We start from the raw sequence: 20,572 nt of genomic DNA on the forward strand, positions 1-20,572 counted from the left end.
CCTGTAATTGTGTTTGGGTTTGCCTTAGAACCATGAAAAATAAATGAAAGACTCTGATGTTGTCTACTTATATAGAACATATCAAAATACTTGCAGTATGTAAGATAAGAGTCCTTGAAACCTATTTTTGCTTTGGTCTCACTGCTTTACTAGTGAGTGTCTCGTGTCAGTTTCTCCCTGTAGTGCCCAAGTTTCTGTATCTGTAAAACTTTTTTGGTATCCAGAAATTTTTCTAGAGTAGCCAATTGTACAACTACCATAAAGCACTAATCTTCAACAACAAGTAAATGGGATATAATTAATGATGCGTTTTAAGAACACAAAGAAGTTTACTAGGTAGGAGCTGGTGAGCTGAAGATGTAGTTAAATTTTTGAATTTGAAATGAGCCTTAAATTTTGGTTTTGAATGGAACCAGAACACATGTATGTGCAGGTATGCCTGAAAACCAAAAGTGAACTCTCATATTAGGGATTTGGGGATACAGTAACCCAGTCTTGCAGGAAGTAAAATTTTCCCACAATCAATTAGACAATATAAAGCAAACATTCACTACTTAAAATAAATAATTACACGTGCAAAGGAAGAAGCACTGTGTTTAAATCTTACTGAAACTTTTAAATAATTGTATGAAAATGAGGAAGCTCCTGGCAAAGTGTGAAAAATATTGTCTCTTGTGAGGCACCTGATTGGACAGGAAAGAGATTTTAGGCTCTTGAGGAGCAGTTTTTCTGTGGAAAGTGGATGTTGTAAGGGGGGCAGAATATTTAAAGGTTTTGCTCTTCCCAGTCCTATAGACATGCACATGCCATTTCTTCAATGAATTATTTTGTGATTTAATGATTTTCCTAGGCAGGATTTTATATCTGAGGGTGAAATGTGAGCTTCTGAATTTCCTGTGGCTTCACACTTGAAGGACCAACCCTTAGACCTTGTGTGCCGTCCAGTAACCTCTGCAATGGAACTTAGTCCATACTCAGATTTTGGTGTCTTCCCACCCTGCCCCCTCTCTGGCTGCACTGCAGTTTTTTGTCTATCACACAAATCATGACCTTTTTTTCCTGTTTTGTCTTCAGTATCTGTTTCCTGTTTTTTCTTTCCTTCCCCCACTGCACTTTTTACTCCTAACTTTCTCTCCAGTGCTTGTTCTTTGGTTCACTGTTAGCTTGTTTTTTGCAAGTTTTTTTCTCATAATTAAGAGGACTGAGAGTTATGAAATAAAGAACTACAGTATCAGTCTTTCTCCTTTAATGTGTTTCTCTATCCATACTAGTTACTGAATTGATTAAACATTAATTGAGTGTTCTGATGTTTATACTGTTTCCCAAAGCTCAAGTCTACCATATGGATCTGTGTTTCTCCCATTCTACTAAAGAGACTTAGATGCACACATTTTCTAAGTGCTGGAAGTTTTTAGCTTTTTATTTGTGCCGGATCATGTGTTCAGGCAGATACCTTAAGAGTAGCACATCCCAGGCTTCATCTGGACTAGAGCTCCAGTTCTTGGTCTCTGACATCTCACTTTAGGAACTATTGTTCTAGGGGTCTTGATTCCTAAGAGACCATAATGTAATTTGAAACAACAGTCTGAGTCTCTTTATGTTAGGATATGATTCCTTTGGCTTCCACACAGGAATGTGGTCTTTCAAAAAAACCCAATTTTTAATCAGTATAATATGGTAACAAAACTGAAATGAGTTTATGTTTACATACATACACCAATTTTCATTTTCTCACTGCTTTATATTTTGAAGAACTTCGGAGGTGAATCCAGAGTCAAGGAAAACAGGTAGTAAAGGGGAAATCCACAATTGTACACTCAAAATGGTCTTGGATCTAAGATGAAATGCAACAGAAGTATAGTCAGAGAATAGCAAGGTAAAGATGCTTTCAAACATTTCTTTTCTCAACTTTGAAACTGGTGAGGTCAGAAAGAGGGAAAGAAACCCCAAAATTACACTGATAGGGAGTTTTTTTAAATAGGTCTCTTTGGTGTGGAGTTCATAATGTCATGCTGTGTATGTTTGCAAAAAGAAACTGTTAGTAAATTGTTTTCAACTTGGATTTGTTTGCTGAGGAGCTTTGAAATTTCTCTGGATATATAGAATGAGAACTGAAATTTGGTCTGAAAGCTTAGTGTAATAACTCAGCATCCCCACTTGTATGTGGTCTTGAAAAGGCTTTTCTGCAATGGGTGAGGCTGCTTTAGTAAACTGCAGTTAGTGATATATATTTATATGGGAATGTCATTGCAGTCGTGGTTTGGCAAGTTAGTCCTTTTTTCCTTGCATACAAGACAGTTCTAAATACTCCTCCCAACCCTGTTCTTGGTGTTCACAAATGAATTCTTTTAAATTTTACTTATCTGTCATTTGCCCCTAACTCTCTGCAGAAAACTTTGTTTAAATAGTTACTCCCTTGGGACTTTCATGCATATCCTGTTATCTGTTTTATATTACAATCTTTCATGCTGGGAATGTCCTTCCAAAAAGCACAGAACAGCTAAAGCACTTAGATGACTAACAAGCATATGAAGTGTTGAACTCAGGCACAAAACCAGCATTATTAGCATGAAGTTCTCTTTTGCCTGTTTTTTACCTTTAGTATTAGATTTCTTTCTGACCATGAGGGGATCATTTTGTCCATCCCAGAGATCTTTCAAAACACTGAGTGGTAAAGCCATTGTCACGAAAAGCAGGAAACTTGTAGAAGGCTGCTGGCATTTTCAGTCTAATCAAATACCAGCGTTCAGAAGAGCCTATGGGAGCAATGAAGTTTTGGCTGCCAATTTTATTTGCTCAGCTAAGAGGCATCTCTCCTTCTCTGCTTTTTGTTGCTTGGGATTGGCAACGTTATGCTCCCACAGGAGCAGTAGATGCATACTTTCTGGAAGAGCAGTACTGTTTGTAGTTTCAATACTTTGTTATATATTCCAGTCAACATAAGTACATAGGAAAATATTTGCAGCCTAGTGCTTTACATGTATCGTTTTAGCTGTGTTGCAACTTTTGGGAGAGGACAAGAGGGCATACTGAGCGAATTGGTTCTGTTCTTTCAAGGGAATACTTCTGTTCTAGTAGCACATGAAAGAGTCTGCTAGTACGTGTTAGCTGCAGTCACAAAAATTAAACCACCAACATGACATCTTGGGTCACTAACATCTGAGGTTTGGGGAATGTGGGATAGCTGGCAGAGAATATGGAGCAGTATTTATTTGTTGCAGCAGCAGTTGTGAATGTTCATGGTTGTAATTATTTTATTTTTCATTTGCTTATTTTTTAATTAAAGTGTACTACATTAATAGCTTTGGTTTTTTTAATTGCATGTGTGTCAAGATCTTTGCAGGTCCTTCAGCAGCTGATTTATTTTCGGTAGCAAAATATCTAGCAAAAATAGAGCTGCAACTTAGTTGCAGAGTTTGAAGCTATAAAGTGAAAAACTTCTGGATTTTTGCAGCCATTTGGAATTTGCATTAAGGTTCTTTAATTGCAAGTTTATAATAACCAAGTATTTGAAATTGACTTCTTGTTTCAGCAGGATGTTGTAGCAATTTTTCAGACAATTTTTGTATTTCACTTTGCATCCTAGTTCAGGATATGTTACATGAAAAAAAATAGCAGAAGATTATGGATCTGTCACCTGGATAAAAACACATAATGTCACTTTTTGCCAGTTTTTGTTTTCCTCCTTAATGTGCAGACATCAACCAGTATTGTTTAACTGGCTTGCCAAAGAGCTTTTGACTCCTTAGCGCTTGTATTTGACAATAGCAAAAAGGATAAAGAGCACTTTAAATTTGAAATACAGAGCAAATGTTGCTGCTGAAAGAGGCACTTCTGTGGCTATGTTTACTGTGTAAAGCTTTGTAAACAATTGTCTATTAAACTCTCTTCTTCTATGTGACAGAGCAGATTGTCTTAATGCATTTGGCAGTTGGTTTCTGGACATTGTTCCAGAGTTGGATTCGCAGAAATAAAAAGCTATCAGGCATTTTGAATGGGATCTCATTAGTGTCTGCGTCTGTATGACATTGAGCCTCAACATACTGGTGAAATAAAGCTAATGGTTATATCTGCTTACAAAAATTACTTGTAAATGTGTTCTTTTTGTAGGTACCTGTCACTGGCATTCTACCAAAAACACAAGTTAGTTGTTTCTCATTTCTGAATCCCGATATTGTGGTTATTTCCCTCTTTTAGCATGCTGTTGTACGTTTCCTAAACATGCAAGATGGTAATGAGTCTCCATATGACATTCAGTGAAGAGGAAATGGATACTTGTCAAAACAATAATGTGCATCTGGGATTCCAGCTTCCAAGAGGCTTATTGCACTGGGGGCCTCTCACTTTGGAATTAAAAAAAAAAATAAAAAATCTTCAGTTGAAAAAAGGAAAAATGTACCAAAGTTAGAAAGTGCTGTGATTAACCATGTTATTGTAAGTGCTTTGGAAGAATACTTTATGCAAGACTAAACTTAATGTTTTAAGTATAAAAAGAAGCTGGTTTTAATCTTGCCAGTACATTAGAAAGAATGAAAGTTGGAAATGAAAAATTTATTGTGTCATCTAGAAATCAGTCACTGCCAAATCAGAAGAAGCTAAATTTAAAGAACCCAAGTAGATTTCCAATCCCCCAATTTTTTAATGAAGAAGTGAAAAAAATTAAATGTTTGCCTGTGATTCAGTGAGATTATGGCAGTTATAGAAACAGCCATTTGAGTGAGGCGAGATGGAGTGGAAGAATGGGAATGGAGATCTGAGGGGACAACATTGCTCAGAAAATTATTTCTCACTGTTCTTTGTAGTGTCTAAAATTGTGGTCATCGTGAGGGTTTTATGTGAAAAGTCAGAACCCTCTGTGAACTTGAAACATTGATTTTAAAGATAGGGCAGAGATTTTTCTCAAATTATCTTCTTAGCTTGTTGGACAGATAACAGGAAAACAGAGCTGTCTCTTGACCCGTGTTCATTTTCTGGCCGCTGGAATGAATTTGGAACTGAATCCAAGGTTTTCCACTGAGCGTGCCCTTCTCTAGCAGTGTCAGGGCTTGGGTGGGGTCACACTTGTTCAATGCAGCTTTTCAAAAAGACTGTTGGATTCTCATCAGTTTACAGTTCTTTTTCAGGGCTTGATAACAGCACAACACGAACTTGATAAATTTACTTGATAAACTAGCTTGATTATATATTTGCATATGTACTCTGGCAAAGAGATATGAATTCCCAATATGAATTAAGTTGCTCTTTGAGTATTTTTTTTTTTTTTTGCCTTACTATATTAGAGTATTTCTAGATTGCAAATATAGAAATAGCATATTCCTGTTATCTCTGGATATAGTATAGATAGCACTGGGTGAGCTGCAGGGTGTATATGTGTTTATATGTAGTCTTAAAGAAATTTTGATGAGGACATCAATTCAGAATCTGTTGTAGCACTTGTAAAGTATATATGATCTGCTTTAGTCAGAAAGTTCTGGGGTTTTTTTGATTGAGCTTTACATGATGTATGGGTGCTGTTACACAGATGATGCTGCTCTCAATACACTTCATTTACTTTGGGGAACAGTACTTTCTAATATTATTTTCTGTGTCTTACTATACATTTTTAGGCTGCTACCTATTGTCAGGAGACAAATTTTAAAAAAATGTTAAAAGAATTTTAACTTGTTTTCATGTCCAGTAGTATTAACTTTCCTTTCTGGATAGTTGTATCCCTTCAACTGAATTGGCCTTTAAAACCAATCCTTTTAAGTTGTATATGGATTGCAATAACCAGGTTATTTGCCATACAAAATACAGATGATCTGCAAAAGGTGTTTTATGAATACTTTGGAGCACCTTAGTGATAGGCAATACATACGTGCTGCTTTAAGGGAAAAAAGATTTTGAAAAATAGTCATGTTCCTGGTTTGTGTTTTGACTTTACAAAGAGCTGAGGTAACTTCCATGGAGTTACTTTACAGAAAATTGTCAGCATAAAAGCTCTTACAAATGTGGAAATATTCTATCTAGACTGCATTTCCTCACTTTGCAATTTTAGATGGAAATAGCCAAGTCTCTGTCCTAGAAAAAACAAAAAACTTCTTTTTTTTTTTTTTTTTTGTCTTCACTGTGATCTACAGAATTATTGTCTCAAGTCCTTGTTTCAGAAGTATCTTCTACATTCCCACTATCTTATGCAGGGACTTGTCAATGTTTTTCTGGTGAGTCCTGTGTATTCTGCATATTGCAAGGAATGATGACACATTTGCAGTAATTTTCTAGCACTAGAGAAACTAGTTCGTATTTCAATATTTATATAAGGACAAAAATGTCTTCATAGTAATGCAAGTATGCTACTGTATTTGGGAAGGAAACATTGGATGCTTGCAAATGAAGTATGCAGCTGTGTGATGGCATAGATATAAACATGAGGGCTAGGAAAATACTTTTTATTTTGGATAGTGACTGCTATCTAGGTCAAAGGATGCTTATGGGTATAGTTACCGTTGTCTCTGGGACTGTGAAATACCGTGACTTGCCCACTGTTTTCTGGAAAATGGATTTCATAGACATAGGAACTTTTGTGAGGACACTATTTTGTTCCATTTTTGCTCATGGAGATAAGCTTAGAGGCTATGTGAATATATATATAATATAAAATTTGACACATATTAATGTACATGTGAAACCTTATGTTTTATTGCCATGCAGTACTTATTTACTGTCTGGTGCTGAAGTTATATTTATTAAATTATGTTCCATTAATACTTCTATAAAAGCATTCAATTACTTGCCACAGTGTGAATTACACTTGAAATTGGGATACTGTTGCTGTTTAAAGTTTGATCTTTGAAATGAGCTACTGATTTTTAGAACTATTATGGCACCATCTGCTGACCGATGCACAGACTGGCAATGACAGTTTGCTCACCTCACTACCTCTTTGCAAACGAGCTTCCAGTTTGAGGCAGCTGGGATAGAATCATAAAGACAAAAGCTGGTTTTTAGTTGGCTTGTGTTTGGCAAAAGTATTTTTAGCAGGATATGATATTACAGTGGCAAACATCTGGATCATAAGAGCTTTAGTTGTCAGGTCACCTGGATTATTGCATAGGTACGAACCGTGGCATGTTAAAATAAATAATACGGGGAGTTTTGGTTCTTTGTGGCATAGGATGGTTCTTGGCATTCTGTTTAGTAATGTGTTACCTTCCGAGCCTACAAAGAAAAGCCATGAGGTCAGTTCAGGCCCCAGCTCTGGTGGTCTTGTCAGAGTGTGAGAAACCAATGGACTCTGACAGGCTTCTGCCCTGTGGCTGCTCTTGAGACTCTCCAAAAAGCAGAGTCTGCAGTCTGTCTGTTCAGTCTCTGTGGTCAGTCTTGATTTTTGTGCACAACAATCATCAGGAAAGGGGCAAAAGAAAACATCCCTTGTCACATTTGAAGTGTAAGTGCTTATGTTTGGGTTCATTTGCTTAGAGATCATCTTAACTTGAAAATACGTGATTAGATTTCATACATATGCAACATGTTTTCCTGTGGTTCTTTGTTGAAGTTTTAAAAAATGCATTCAGTAGTTTGCTTAACTGTTGATTTTTGACATGAGTCTCATCTTTTTTCTTCTCCCACCCCCCCCAGGAATGTGCTTAAAAATGAACTGAGTCAATAGTCTGTTTGTTTGTATGTATATACATACAGTCCTTGTATATATCAGACATACTGTTCTGTTTGTATAAATGCAGAGAAGCATTCAAGTTTCCATGGAGAGAACTTCCTGAGCTGAGGATTGAGTGCAGACCTGTATTTTATTGAGAGCTACACAATGTGAATGTTGCAGTTTGATATCACTAAGCCATTTTTAGGGATGGTTTTGGTTCCTTAAGGACATCAGAATTGAAAACTATTTTGTAACTAATTAATTCTTTTGTATTCAGAAAGCTCCATGTCTTTGCAACTCTAGTAATCTACTTAATAATGACTAAAGGGTGAAATTTGATTCACTTTTTGCTTTGTATGCTAATAAAATGTTTGCAGGATGTGTTGTGCTTTTAGCAAATGGTGCAGCAAATGATGCAGTGCCATGTTTTCTTGTTTTCATACTATAAAATTCAAGTGTTAATCTTAACAGAAATGAAAAATAAAGTTGTTGGTTAGTATATTCATCCTGGTTTGGAGTATAATTATTACAAACTACAGAAAAAACTCCAAACTGATTTATGCTATTGAAAAATCTTCTTGGAGTAGTATGAAGTTCTTCAGATATTACTTAGTTGTTAAACCAGACCCTTTTACAGTCTGTAAATTTTGAATGATTGTTCCAGCTAGATTTTTCTTCCTTATGGCTTCTTTGTAAAAAAAAATTGTGTTGAAACCAGAAAGCCTGCTCTTCTTAAATGACCTGTCCTAACCAAGTGTGAAATGCAGAGCAGTGTTCTGCTGTGCTTCAAATCAATAATATGAAAAAAGAAATAGAATGTTTTCTCTTAAACAGAACTTTAAAAAATCCCAAATAAGCAGTTTAAGTACACACAGCCTTCTTTCATGTTTCCATGTATGTTCTGTAGACACAAGAAACTTTTTTACTTTTTTTTTCTTGCGTGTGTATTCCATGTGAGCTTTAATATGTGTCAGGGCAAGTGTGCAGTTAGTTAATTTTTATGAAGGTAGTATTTTTAAAAGGAATTACTAATACCAGCGTGATCCAGAAGATTGCATGACTTCTGCACACACTGGCCTGAGTGGAATTAGTGGACTCAGTTGTAATTTATTTGAAATAGGATTATTTGTTTTTACTATAACATAGTGGTTTCCTTGTAGATCCTGGTAGACTGGTTTACGGCTTGTATTATAAGCTGTATGGCTTGAATTTGTAAATTTCATTGACAAATGAAAAAGAAAAAATAAGCTTGGCACTGCTTCTTCTTATTTTATGCACTCAGAAAAAGAAAATTAGTAAAATGAGATCTAGAAACAGTTGGGAAAAGGATTTTGATCTGTTGTGCTTATGAATAAGTAATACTTTAATGAAAATGGTGAATTAAGATGCAGATTATCAATTGCAGTGAAAGGAGGTTTTCTATGGTTTAATTCAATGTTGTCTAACTTTTCAGGTTACACAGTTGTCATCTTTTTTCTTTTTTTTTTTTTTTTTTTTCTTTTCTGTCTGTAAACTTCATGTTATATCATGTTACCTGCCTTCTGTTTCTGGCTTCTCTATGGTGCCAGGAAAACTTTCTGGTCAGACAAATGTGTTTCAAAAATTTATAGTATTAGTATTATAGTATATAATATTAGTATTATATTATACTAATATACTATATTATACTATTATAATATTATTTATAGTATATAGTATTGTAGATTTTGCAACCTTCAACACTATACTCTGACTGCAGAACTCCAGTGCTTTGTCCACCACTACATCATTTTGTCCTGTGAACTGCAAAACCAGAGGATCTTGTAGAGCATTGAAATAATGATTATAATGGAAGAGAGTGCAGGGAAGAGCAGTTAGACCTGATTTTTCTAGTTTTCAAGAGTTTTCCTAATTTGTCTGCTGAAATGAAACTACAAAAAAGAATCATGACAAACTCCTGTGCTAGGGAATGTAAACACTTTGGGAAGACTGTCCCTTACACTCTTGGTCAGTGCCCTTGTTCTGTAAATTCATCTATCTAAAAGCTCATTCAGAGACTTCTAGGAGTGTAAAGAAATCTACAGGCTTAGTGACTCAGTGTGTCTTATTTTTTATTTATCTGGAAAAGGGGTGAAATCACAAGCTTATGGGAAACTGAGCTCATGAAAGAAACTGCTTCCTGCTGTGGGCATCAATTGAAGGCATTAAATGAACATGGACAGAGTTGTTTAAACAGAGGCTGTAACACGTTTCCCTTGGTTCTGGTGTATAAAGACAAGTTCTCCTTTTAAATGTAACATGAGTTCTGGAAAACATGGACACTTGCAGATGCAGAACCTTTCTTGTTTTCATAGGGACTGAGTCTGCACCACCTGCTTCTGTCCTGGCTAAATTTAATCAGTTAAGATGTGTAACTTTTGGTAACCTTGGTTTCTTTTATTGTTAGAACAGTACCATAGGAGCATGTTTACAGGGTCATTTATTTTGTTGAGTTTTAAGGAATTTTCTGCAGACGCCTCCTATTTGACAGTATGAACAAAATATGATCTTAATTTCAAGGATAGTTTATAATTTTTATTAGTGTATACATGTATTTCATGTACTTCTGCAGGTTTTGAAAAAGAAAAAAATGCAGGCAATAGTGATTTTTTTTTTTTCCCTTTTCTGGTAGGTTCTTTGAAGATTTGTTTATCATGCTCTCCAGAATTATTATTTTAGCTACTTTCTGAGAAGAAATTGGTTAGAGATGCACGAGAAAAAATCCCCACCATGTCTATTAAGAATACAATGTCCATTTTGAATTTATTAAGCAAAGTGGATTTCTGTTGTCTGTTTAGCAAAAGTTTGTGGATTTTCGTGTCAGGGCAAGTTGATTTTGGTTTTGTATATATTGTTCATTTTGATAATGAACTTCTACATGATCAGTAAGATTAATAACTACCATTGCAAGAATAGCAGCCGTTCTGTGTAATATATGGAGACAAATGCAAATGTAGTATGACCAGGAGCATCTTTTTTTGTGCCTTTTGGCATATATATAATTTGCCATATGTATCTAGATTATATATGTATCTATATATCTATCTGTATATATATATATATATATATGGCGAATTCTTTAATATCAACAGTTAAATGAAAACCTGGCCTTTGAAGGCCTGTTACCCTCAGAGTAATATTTAAGCTTGAAATTAACTCAGAAATCTGACATATCATTAAAGATACTTTCAGTTTGCCCGTTCATTAATGTTTTGTTTAGATTGCAAAGTTTAAAGCAGCAAACAAAACTATGCACGATATAGTTACTTTTTTTTTGTCTCTACTTCTGGTAAAGACAGCTATGAGCCTACTGTTAAACTCTTTGCTGAAAAGGTATGGATGATAAGGAAGATGGAAGAGTTGCATAAGATCTAAGAGTATAGAAACTTTAAGGGAAGAATAGCTTTTCTTAATGTGAAAAGGAACAACTAGAAGCATGTTCTCTGTTATTTTAAAGAGACCTGCTGTGTAAAACTTGTGTTATATGGAGAAGTGTCACTGAACATTAAGAGGATTGAATCTACCAGACTAACTGGAGAAGGTGTTCTCTTCTGAAGCTTGAGCTTCCAGAACTGAAGTTCTTCATGGAATAATCTTGACTAATAACTTTAGGGGTAGCTTACAATAAAATAAAAGCATTTCAGTGAGAACACCAAATTGTTGTCAAGGAGAGGGAAACTATTGGCAGATCTGTCTCTCTATAGTATTTTTTAAAATGTTTGCTTGCAGAGCATTGTTTAACTTACTGGCTTTTCTTCTGAGCTGAGCATTTGGAGAGTATTTCTTTAACCCCACTAAGTTTAATTCAGAAACTATTTTTATTAGTACTACAAATTACTGCAAATAATCTAGGATTTTGTAAAAGTATTGATGCTGTTTAACAAAACTATTTTTTTTATTGTTTCTTTCAGCATAAGTTGCAAAAATGACAACTGAAGTTGGCTCAGAGACAGAAGTAAAGAAAGATTCTGAGCATGTGGGAACAGACAAACCTAAAGACAAGACTGAAAAAGCATCAGAGACTCCAGAAAATCAAAAATCCAGGGAAACATCCTCTAAAGAAGCTCAAGATTCTTCTTCTGTCTCAGCAGCAACTAGCCAAAGTAGTCCACGTAGCCAAAAGAAGGAAAAATCTTCACCTGAAAGCAAGGGTATTTCTCGTTTCCTCCCCCCCTGGCTTAAGAAACAAAGATCATACACCTTGGCAGAGCCCAAAGATGAGAGCAAGAAAAGGACCACAGGGGAAGAGCAAGTAGTTGAAAAAAGTGAAAGCCAGACACCAGAGGGGGTGGCTCAGCCAAAAAAGAGCTTAGAAGAAGCAGCAGCTGAAAATCAGCATAAAGCTAAAGCAGATGACAAAGAAGAAAAATACTCCGTTAGTAGTGCTGAAACACAGGTACATATGGGAAGGCTCATGGGTGCTTTGGAGTGATTTTAATGAGACCTGATTCATTATTTCATGAGGCAGGAAAGTTCACTTCACAAGGAAGTCACAGAGCTGCTGGAGCGAGTTCAGGGAAGGGCAACCAAGGTGGTGAAGGGTCTGGAGAACAAGTCCTGTGAGGAGAGGCTGGGGGAATTGGGAATGTTTAGTTTGGAGAAGAAGAGGCTGAGAGGTGACCTTACTGCTCCCTACAACTTCCTTTCAGGTAGTTGTAGGGAGGTGGGTGCTGGCCTCTTCTCGAGTGGATAATGATAGGACCAGAGGAAAGGGCCTGAAGTTGCACCAGGGGAGGTTTAGACTATACCTGAGGAAGAATAGTAGTACTCTGAGAGAGTAGTTAGCATTGGAATGGGCTGCTCAGGGAGGTGGTGGAATCACCATCATTGAAAGTGTTTAAGAAATGTTTAGATGAGGCACTTAAGGACAGGCTCTAGGGGGTGTGGTGATATAGATAAATGTATTTTAAATATTTGGGGGAGGGGTTGGGGGATGTTGACGGTTAAATGTGGTGATCTTGGAGGTCTTTTCCAACTATGAAAATTCTGTAATTTTTGTCATTCATGTAAGGCTGTGTTAGGATCATGTTGGGGAAAAATGATAGGCACAGTCTGGCCTTTTTTGCACCTGGGCTGATACAGTTAACAAGTAGAACTACTGGTTTTAAAAGTTTCTACTCTGTGGCAGACCATTTTTTTTACTCCAGTCGTTTTAGATGTCTAATTTTAGTGTAACATCACACTCAGACATCAAACTGTTACATCGTGGTAGAAATCAGCAGGTATTACAGCAGTAGTTTTTTTTAAGTCATCTTTGCCTCTGAAGCCTGTGGATCACATCAATACCTCCTTAGTCACTTAACCATAACAGATGCTTGATCTAGAAGCCCTTTATATCTCGATTTTTACTATCCATTTCTTAGAAACCATTCTTGTTGTCACTGTCTTTATTGATTCATTCTGGGAGGTTGGTGCTGAGTTCCAGACAAACCACCTTCTGCAGTGCTCCAGAGTCTTGCCTTTTGAAAACCTGCATGTCAGTTCTTAGCATGCAAACCACATGTTCTGGGGTGGTTAAGATAATTATGGACATAGAGAATATATGAGGAGGAGGTAAGAGAGCTGGTACTGTTCAGCCTGGAGAAGGTCAAAGGGAATCTTGCCAGTGTGTATAAATACCCAAAGGAAGGGAATGGAAGGGACCCAACTCTTCTCAGTGATATGTCATTAAATAACAAAAGGCAAGGGGCAGAAAGTGAAAACATGGAACTCCATCTTAAATCTCCCCAATTTTTTTTTTTACTGTGATGATGGGTCAAATGCTGCAGCAGTTTACCCAGAGAGGTTGTGAAGTCTCTATCTGTGAAGGTACTCAAAACCCAGCTGGTTACTGTCCCAGGCAAACTGCTTTAGGTGGCCCTAGCATGGCCTTAAGGGTATTGGAGTAGATGATATCGAGAGATGCCTTCCAACCTCAGCCATTTTGTGATTTTGTATAACCTGACTTTCATAAACACTTTTTTAGTTTGTATAAGTCTCAGAACTGCTTGTTAAATTAATTTCTGTTAGGAAAAAAAAGCCAGTAAAACATAAAAATCTCTTTTTCAATGAAGGAAAAGAAAAAAGCACCTTCTGTGGTTTGAGGGCAAGAATATCTCATCTGCAAAGGAACATCTGACTACTTAGACTGGTTATTGTGCTTCCAGCATGCATGCAACTTTAATTCTCATTTAATGTCTTGTTTATTAGTAGCTTATAAAAGAAGTGAACAAATTAAAAATACCTACCTTCATGAATTTCACTCATTGTTTACCTGTATTTTATATAGCCTACCAAAGAAGATGGTAAAGAAGCGGAAGTAGAGAAAGTTGCAGAGGAGAAAGAAGAAAAAGAAAGGGAGACAAAAGAAGTGCAGACAGCTGAAATTAAAACAGAAAACACTCATCAGAAGTCTCCCAAGAAAACTAAAACAGTGCAGTGCAAAGTGATGCTTCTGGATGGTGCAGAATACAGCTGTGATCTAGAGGTAAGGCCCCTATAGAGGTAAGGTCTCTATAGAAGGAGGTGAGTTTTTCAATAGAGAAAAAGAAAATTCGGTTTCATTGCACTAAGTGTTTAGCAAATGTGATTCTGTATATCTAGAGAGTTCATTACAATGTTACATTCTTAGTGTTATCATTAAAGGCCAGTTAGCATTTAAGGCCTTACCTATTTATCTTTAAAAATTCACTCTGAGGAATACCTGCAAATAAGCAAAAATGCAACAGAGAAATCATTTCAGTGGTGATCATTTGACAGTTCAAGCTTTGTTGTCTTACAAAGAATTAAGGTTTTCCTGAAGGTAGTGCTCATGTACTAAATGTTTTGAGTTAATTTATTTTTTAATTTTAGTTAGCTGAAGAACTAAAGTTTAAAGAAATTTTCTTTAGGAAAAATTTTTAGAAGTATAAAATACATATTTCTCTTTAAAGTTATGTTGTAGTCCCAAATTTTCATGGCTGCATTCAATTGCAATGCTTGTTTACAACTCTCAGTCACTGGGTTAGGTATTTTGTATATTTGTTATATATGGTACTAGAGACTCAGTTGTCTGCATACATTCCATGTCCTATTTTAAGATTGCTGTTACAGAGTTTCTTGATACTCATCACTTGGAGAGAGTGATAAAGCAACCAAGGAACTCTTTGAAAGTTCTGTTTTCAGCCAGTTACAACTTAGAGGGCTCTGTCAGGATTGGTTGTGTCACATGCTCTGTGAGCTTTCCTTATGCCTCTGGTAACAGCCTTCCTCAAGTGGCAGGTGTTACATATTTCAGCTTTCTGGATTATTACCTATAAATAATCATGAATTGGGAAAGTTCAATACTGAAGTGTTTCTTTTGAGTGGCTGTGACTGACAAACATCTGAAGTTACTTTTCTTTAAATGCTTCTTCACTTGTCTTGTGAGTGAAAGACTGAATTATATGCAGCAGAGATGTTATTTTCATGTGGTCTCTCTCCACTGCATTCTTAGGGCATCATAGGTAATCCTTATTAAGATGACAGTTCTTCACTAGCTGGCTGGTAGTCTGTCCAGATTAAGAAGTTGATTGTTTTTTTAGTGGCATGATTTGGCTGCCTTATGGTAAGAGTTTTGAACTTTATTATGAAGACAAAAATCTTTTGACACAGAGTTAAACCTGAGAAGATGACATAGCTTTGTTTATGGATGATTAGCTTTTTTTTTTTTTTCCTTTTTTCCTTTTTCCTCCACAATGAGCTGGTTTAACTTTCAATAGCTGGGGTAAGAAGCATCTAATTAGCAGAGGTGAAAAAGCAGTAGGTCTGTGGCAGTAACCAGTAGACAGGTACAGTAATTAGATTGTCGTGTCTTGCCTGCTCTTCTCTTTTTACATTTCAAAATTTAAAAATAAATTTCTTGTTAAATTTTGTTTGGTTTTTTAGCTAAGCAATCAGTTGTGAGGATGTTTTGGCATTTGGTTTGATCATGGAGTTTCATAAATGCATTGTGAAATACTCATGGAAAACTTACACAGGGAAAAATGGGAGTATCCTAGGGCTTTATATCTCCTGCAAGCAAGGGTTAATGCTACAGTATGTCAACCAAAAAGGAAAAAGTTTTGCATAAGGGAATCATATATCATATGTCAAGTTCTTTTTTCTGTAATCTTCAGAAAGGAGTTGGAATTTGGGGAGAAAACCTAATAGCTGGAAAAAAAATCACAAAGTAATTATAAACAAATTAGCTATATCAATATAAAATATGTTCCGGAGTTATTTTACGTATTGTATTATATTATATATTTATATCAGTTTACAGTTAATTTTTATAGTTAACTTAATTTTGATAGATTAAGTACATGTGCAAACTTAGCATGTATTAGTTGAATGAAATTGGGATTTATTACAATTTAAAGTCTATTTAAAATTGAATTCACATAACTTCTGCATAAGAAGACATCTTCTCAGAAGGCATTTTTCTCACTGGGACAAAACACTTGATGGAAAAAAAGGTGTAGCAATATGTAGAATGCGTTGAGAGATTTCAAAGTAAACATTTTTTTCTGTGACAGTATTCCTGAAAGCTAATTTCTGTGTCTTTAACATGCTTCATTTCTTGGTGAGTGTCATAGAATAGAAACTGTTAGGATATGCTCAGTTTGAAAAAGAATAGCTTTAACATGCTGAGATAGCAAGCTTATGTATGATATTGTTGGGAGCCAGGAGAGGGAACCCAAGCAGTTCACTCATGGCAAATCAGCATGGTTTGATTTTTGTTTTGCTTTTTTTACTGTGATACAGAAACGTTGTTGAAAATTACTAAGTTGATGCTGTGCTTTCATAGTTAAGAATTTATCATATGTTGCTGTAGGAATACAGGTACATCTGAATCTTTCTGTTTCTTTACCACTTGTATTTTTTGAGTATTGATAATTACTTCCAAATGTTCTTTGTTTTTAGCTTGCAGCTATCTTGTGGTGACAGTGGGATTACTCCTTCTAGCTCGGTGTTGCATATCTTTCCTGTTGCATAGGGCATGCCTCCCATCGTTAATGTTTGGCTTCCAACATAAAGTACATCTCAGATGTTTCTCTTTCTTGAGGGCTACTTTGTAAATTAATTTATCACTGCTGAAATAATCTATTTGTTCTTGTGCCCAGAGCTCTTTATTTTGCCTGAAGTCTTTTGACTGGTGTCAGCTTGACAGGCTGAACTTTTAAGTCAACAATTCTTTTTCTACAGAACTTTTAAAAGAGATTTCAGCTTTCTTTGCGTTGATTTCCTTCATGATTTTTTCTTGTTTATCTTTGTACTTCTATTACTTTATCTCTGTGGATGCAAACAGTAAGGACCTGCTTCATAGTCTTTTTCTTGACTATGTAGCTTCTCCAAATGTGCTAGTCTGAGTGCCAGTGTAGATACAACATTTAAGCTACTTCACTATGGCTCAGAAAAGCCCATGACCTAGTAGCATAATGAAGATAAGGCCTGTACAGGGTGATCCCTATTCCTCAGTTCATTGTAATTTGAAAATCTTACTTTGGTATATTGTGGTCTTTGATTTTTTCCCAGAAGTGAATGGTGTTCAATTTTGCCATCAGATTCTCTGCACCTGTATATTGAATGATTGGTAGAATATGTCTCTCTGGTCTGTAAATGATATTCGGTTTCTGAGGAATTGAAAATTACAAGTGGGAGTAGTGTTATGAATTTTGATACCAGGCAGTCTTCAAACTTTATTTTTTGAGCCCTGGAAAGCTCCATAAGTAAGCAGAACAGCCTCCCTTGAAGTGTTTTATTTAAGAGCTTTAAGTCCTTAAATCTGCATGCTAACAAAATAATTGATTTTCTGTGTTGTGTAGATTTAAAGTATCCAAAATACCCAAAGCTCTTTATCTCTGGGAAACTTCTAAAATACATCATAAAATAATATTGTGTGTATTGTACTAAAGAAGATGAGTTGTGTGTACTCAATATGTGCATACCTAGAGAATGATCAATTAGTTCAATTAATTTACAATAGTTTTAAGGTTTAAATAACTCTTAAACATAATGTCCACATGGCCTCAGACTCTACATAGTAATTTGTGAATGTCTGGAGGATAGAAAAGAGAAAAAAACTATCATTTGATTAGTTCTGGAGGAGCGTGACTTAAACCAATTTTCACAGGCTGCAAACTATTAGGAACTTCCAGGTACCCTTTTTTTTTTTTTTTTTTAAGAGACTTCATCTCACCTGCATGTTGTTATTCCTGTATCAGAGAAGCTTCTCAAAGTATGTGAGGGTGAGAAATACTGAGTTGTATTTGACAAAAATTGGAAATAACTGACTCTTTGTGCTTACTTGAAATTACAGTACCATATTAAATGGTAAAATAGGTTGATGAATCAATAGTACAATGTTTCTGAAATGTAATGGCAGTTGAGCTTTAATAGCATGAGTGAGCATATTGCTGGAATGGTTGAAATCTAATTTCTAGAAGCAATTTTTAATATTTTTAGCACACTGCAAATTACTTAATTTTTAATGTATTCCTTTCCTTATATTTGACTTCTGTGGAAGCAAATATAAGTTATTAATCTTTCAGGGGGGTCTGTATGTGGTGCTTGCTGTCATGACAAGGGGGGGGCAATCAACTTGCTTTTTTTGCCCCTCTTTTTTCCTAGGTAGTTGTGAGGAAATCTCGTCATTAAATTTGGGATCTACGATAAAGACTTGTTCTGATTTTCAGCTTTAAATATAACCTGAGTCTTGAGAGATGTTAAGAAGTTTAAACAAATGAAAAAAAAAAAGTAGTAACTGCATGATTACTAGTTAGAAGAAAATGAAGATACTATTGAATTTGTTTGTTGCGTTCAGTCAGTGGTCTAATTGAATATGTATAACAAAAGGCATTTAAAGGATGCCAGCATTGAACATATTTTATGCACGTATGAACAAGTGAAATATATTGGAGTTGACACAGCTTCTATGTTTGCTTACAGTTTACTAATACAAAGTAAAATGTTTGTGTAATGTACAATTAAGATCTGTTTTAAACCCTTGATTAAGAAAAATCTGAATGAACTTGATATGGAACATGTTTAATTGTAGTGGAGTTTTCATTTGCAAATCAATTTTCTTACTGGATGTGTAAATTAGTGTTTGAACAAACTGGTCTGTTTAAAGCATGACACATTTTATATATCAAATTTATCATCACCTGTGTTTTACTTTTATAAGTATTTAAAATTTGGTCCAGGTTCAACAGACAGCACTGAAAGTAACGTTTTTGTGTGAAGTCATCTTAAAGCCAAAAGATTTGTACTGCATATCTGAAGTTCTTTCAGGGGGAACCAAAACCCTTTCTTTCACCTCTGGCATCTCCACAACCAAATTAATGTATATGGTATAAATGCCATTATTTACAGTCTGAATGTACCAGCATATGAAATGACAAGAACAGTAACTTCCTTGCTCTTTCAGTATTCAAAATACTAGATCCTGAAGAAGAAAGATTTGATAGGGTTTTACAACTTAAAAAAAAATAAATAAAAGGCAACTCAGAAATGTTAGTTACAAATGAACTCTGAATGATTTACCTCATGGCTGAAGTGTGTGTTTTGTCCTGTATAAACACAAGCAATTGCAGTGCTTGGTTTCCTGGGGAAAAAGGGATGTTTGGTAGAGTTACCATTGCTCCAGGCTGTGGCTGTTAGAATCCCATGTTAGGCCCCTAGAAAAGGGTGTCGAGGCAGATCAAGTCCCTGGTCTTCCTAGCTGTGTGGCAGTGATGGATGTAAGCTCTGGTGCAGAGAGGAGAGCTAGCAAGGGTGCTCTGAGGGCTGCAGGGTTGGTTTCTGCCATGGCCTGGGAGAAGAGTAAGTTTGTCCTCAGGAGCTGAGTGACAGCTGTCACCAAGTGAGCCACCAAGGTTAAGGACAAGCCCCCATGTTGCCTCAAGGGCAGCACCCCAAAGGCCTTCCTCTGAAGGATGCTGGGCAGGGCTGCCGGGAGTCCTGTGTCACAGTGCCACCACTCAGCAAGTAGCAGTCACTGCCCTGAGGCAAGATAAGAGAGAGCATTCTCCTTTGAACTGTTTCCAGCCTTTCCAGCTCTGCCACTGGGACAGAGCTGGCCTCAGAGGTTCCAAATGGGACCAGTAGAATTACTTGGAGGAGGTGACTGAGGAAGGAGGACTGGAAGCTGGACAAAACTGGAGGTTTTTGGCTGCAGTGGTCACATCCCGGCAGGGCAGCCTTTAAAGCTCATCAGATGGACTAAAATCCTGCTTCAGCCTTTGGAGAACAGATGCCAGCTCCTCAGGATATGAGAAACTGCTGGAGATGCCTGGGGCTATAAGGCCTTTTCAGATGGGTAGCTGTGGCAAGATCAAGGGAATGCCTTCTTGAAGAGCAGGGTACAGCTCAGTCCTTATCCCCTGCTGAGCTAGGGGCAGCAGATGGAAGAAATGGGATGCAAAGATGTTTCAAGGGGTCCCAGTGCTTTGGAGCACCCACTGGTGTCCTGACAGACACAGGAAGGATTCATGTTCTCAAAGTCAACCAGGCTGGGGGCATTTTGCTGTTCTTGGAAGCCCCTGCGATGGCTTCAGGTTGAGAGAGAATAGGGGTTGTACATCTCCTGGGAAGCGTGACCAGCCTGTGGGATGAGGAGGCAGGTCTTGCTCACATGCTCAGGGAATAGCTGATTGCCACCTCTGGGATCAGGAATAAATTTTCCCCCGTGGCAAATTGACACTGGTCCCTCTGCAGCACTGAGCATGAGTACTGGTTAGAGCTACGTTTTGGCTAAGTTACTGCCTGCTGCTCCTGCATCATGAAGTTAGCCACAAAGATGGCACTTTTCCCCCCGGGATGGGCTTGCAATGGTTCCTGGTGGTTTTTTGCCTTCCCCTGCAGCAGTGAGCACATTGCCTTGATTGGGCTTCTCTGGGCCAGTTTGGTTTGATTCTTGCGTTCTGCTCTTCCTGAGGT

The 20,572-nt window shown here is 36.7% G+C and overlaps 1 protein-coding gene across 7 annotated transcripts in view; it reads left to right on the plus strand.

The window, feature by feature from the left end:
• Positions 1-20,572, plus strand: part of EPB41L2 (erythrocyte membrane protein band 4.1 like 2) — a 107,862-nt gene that overhangs the window by 34,126 nt on the left and 53,164 nt on the right. For all 7 annotated transcript variants that reach the window (XM_030446941.1, XM_030446945.1, XM_030446944.1 and 4 more), the window contains 2 exons: positions 11,566-12,050; positions 13,923-14,120. In XM_030446941.1, the coding sequence (XP_030302801.1) occupies positions 11,580-12,050; positions 13,923-14,120 (669 nt within the window). In that variant the 5' untranslated portion in view covers positions 11,566-11,579. The remainder of the gene's footprint in view (positions 1-11,565; positions 12,051-13,922; positions 14,121-20,572) is intronic.

The sequence above is a fragment of the Calypte anna genome, chromosome 3 (genome assembly GCF_003957555.1).
Source record: "Calypte anna isolate BGI_N300 chromosome 3, bCalAnn1_v1.p, whole genome shotgun sequence".
NCBI lineage: Eukaryota > Metazoa > Chordata > Aves > Apodiformes > Trochilidae > Calypte > Calypte anna.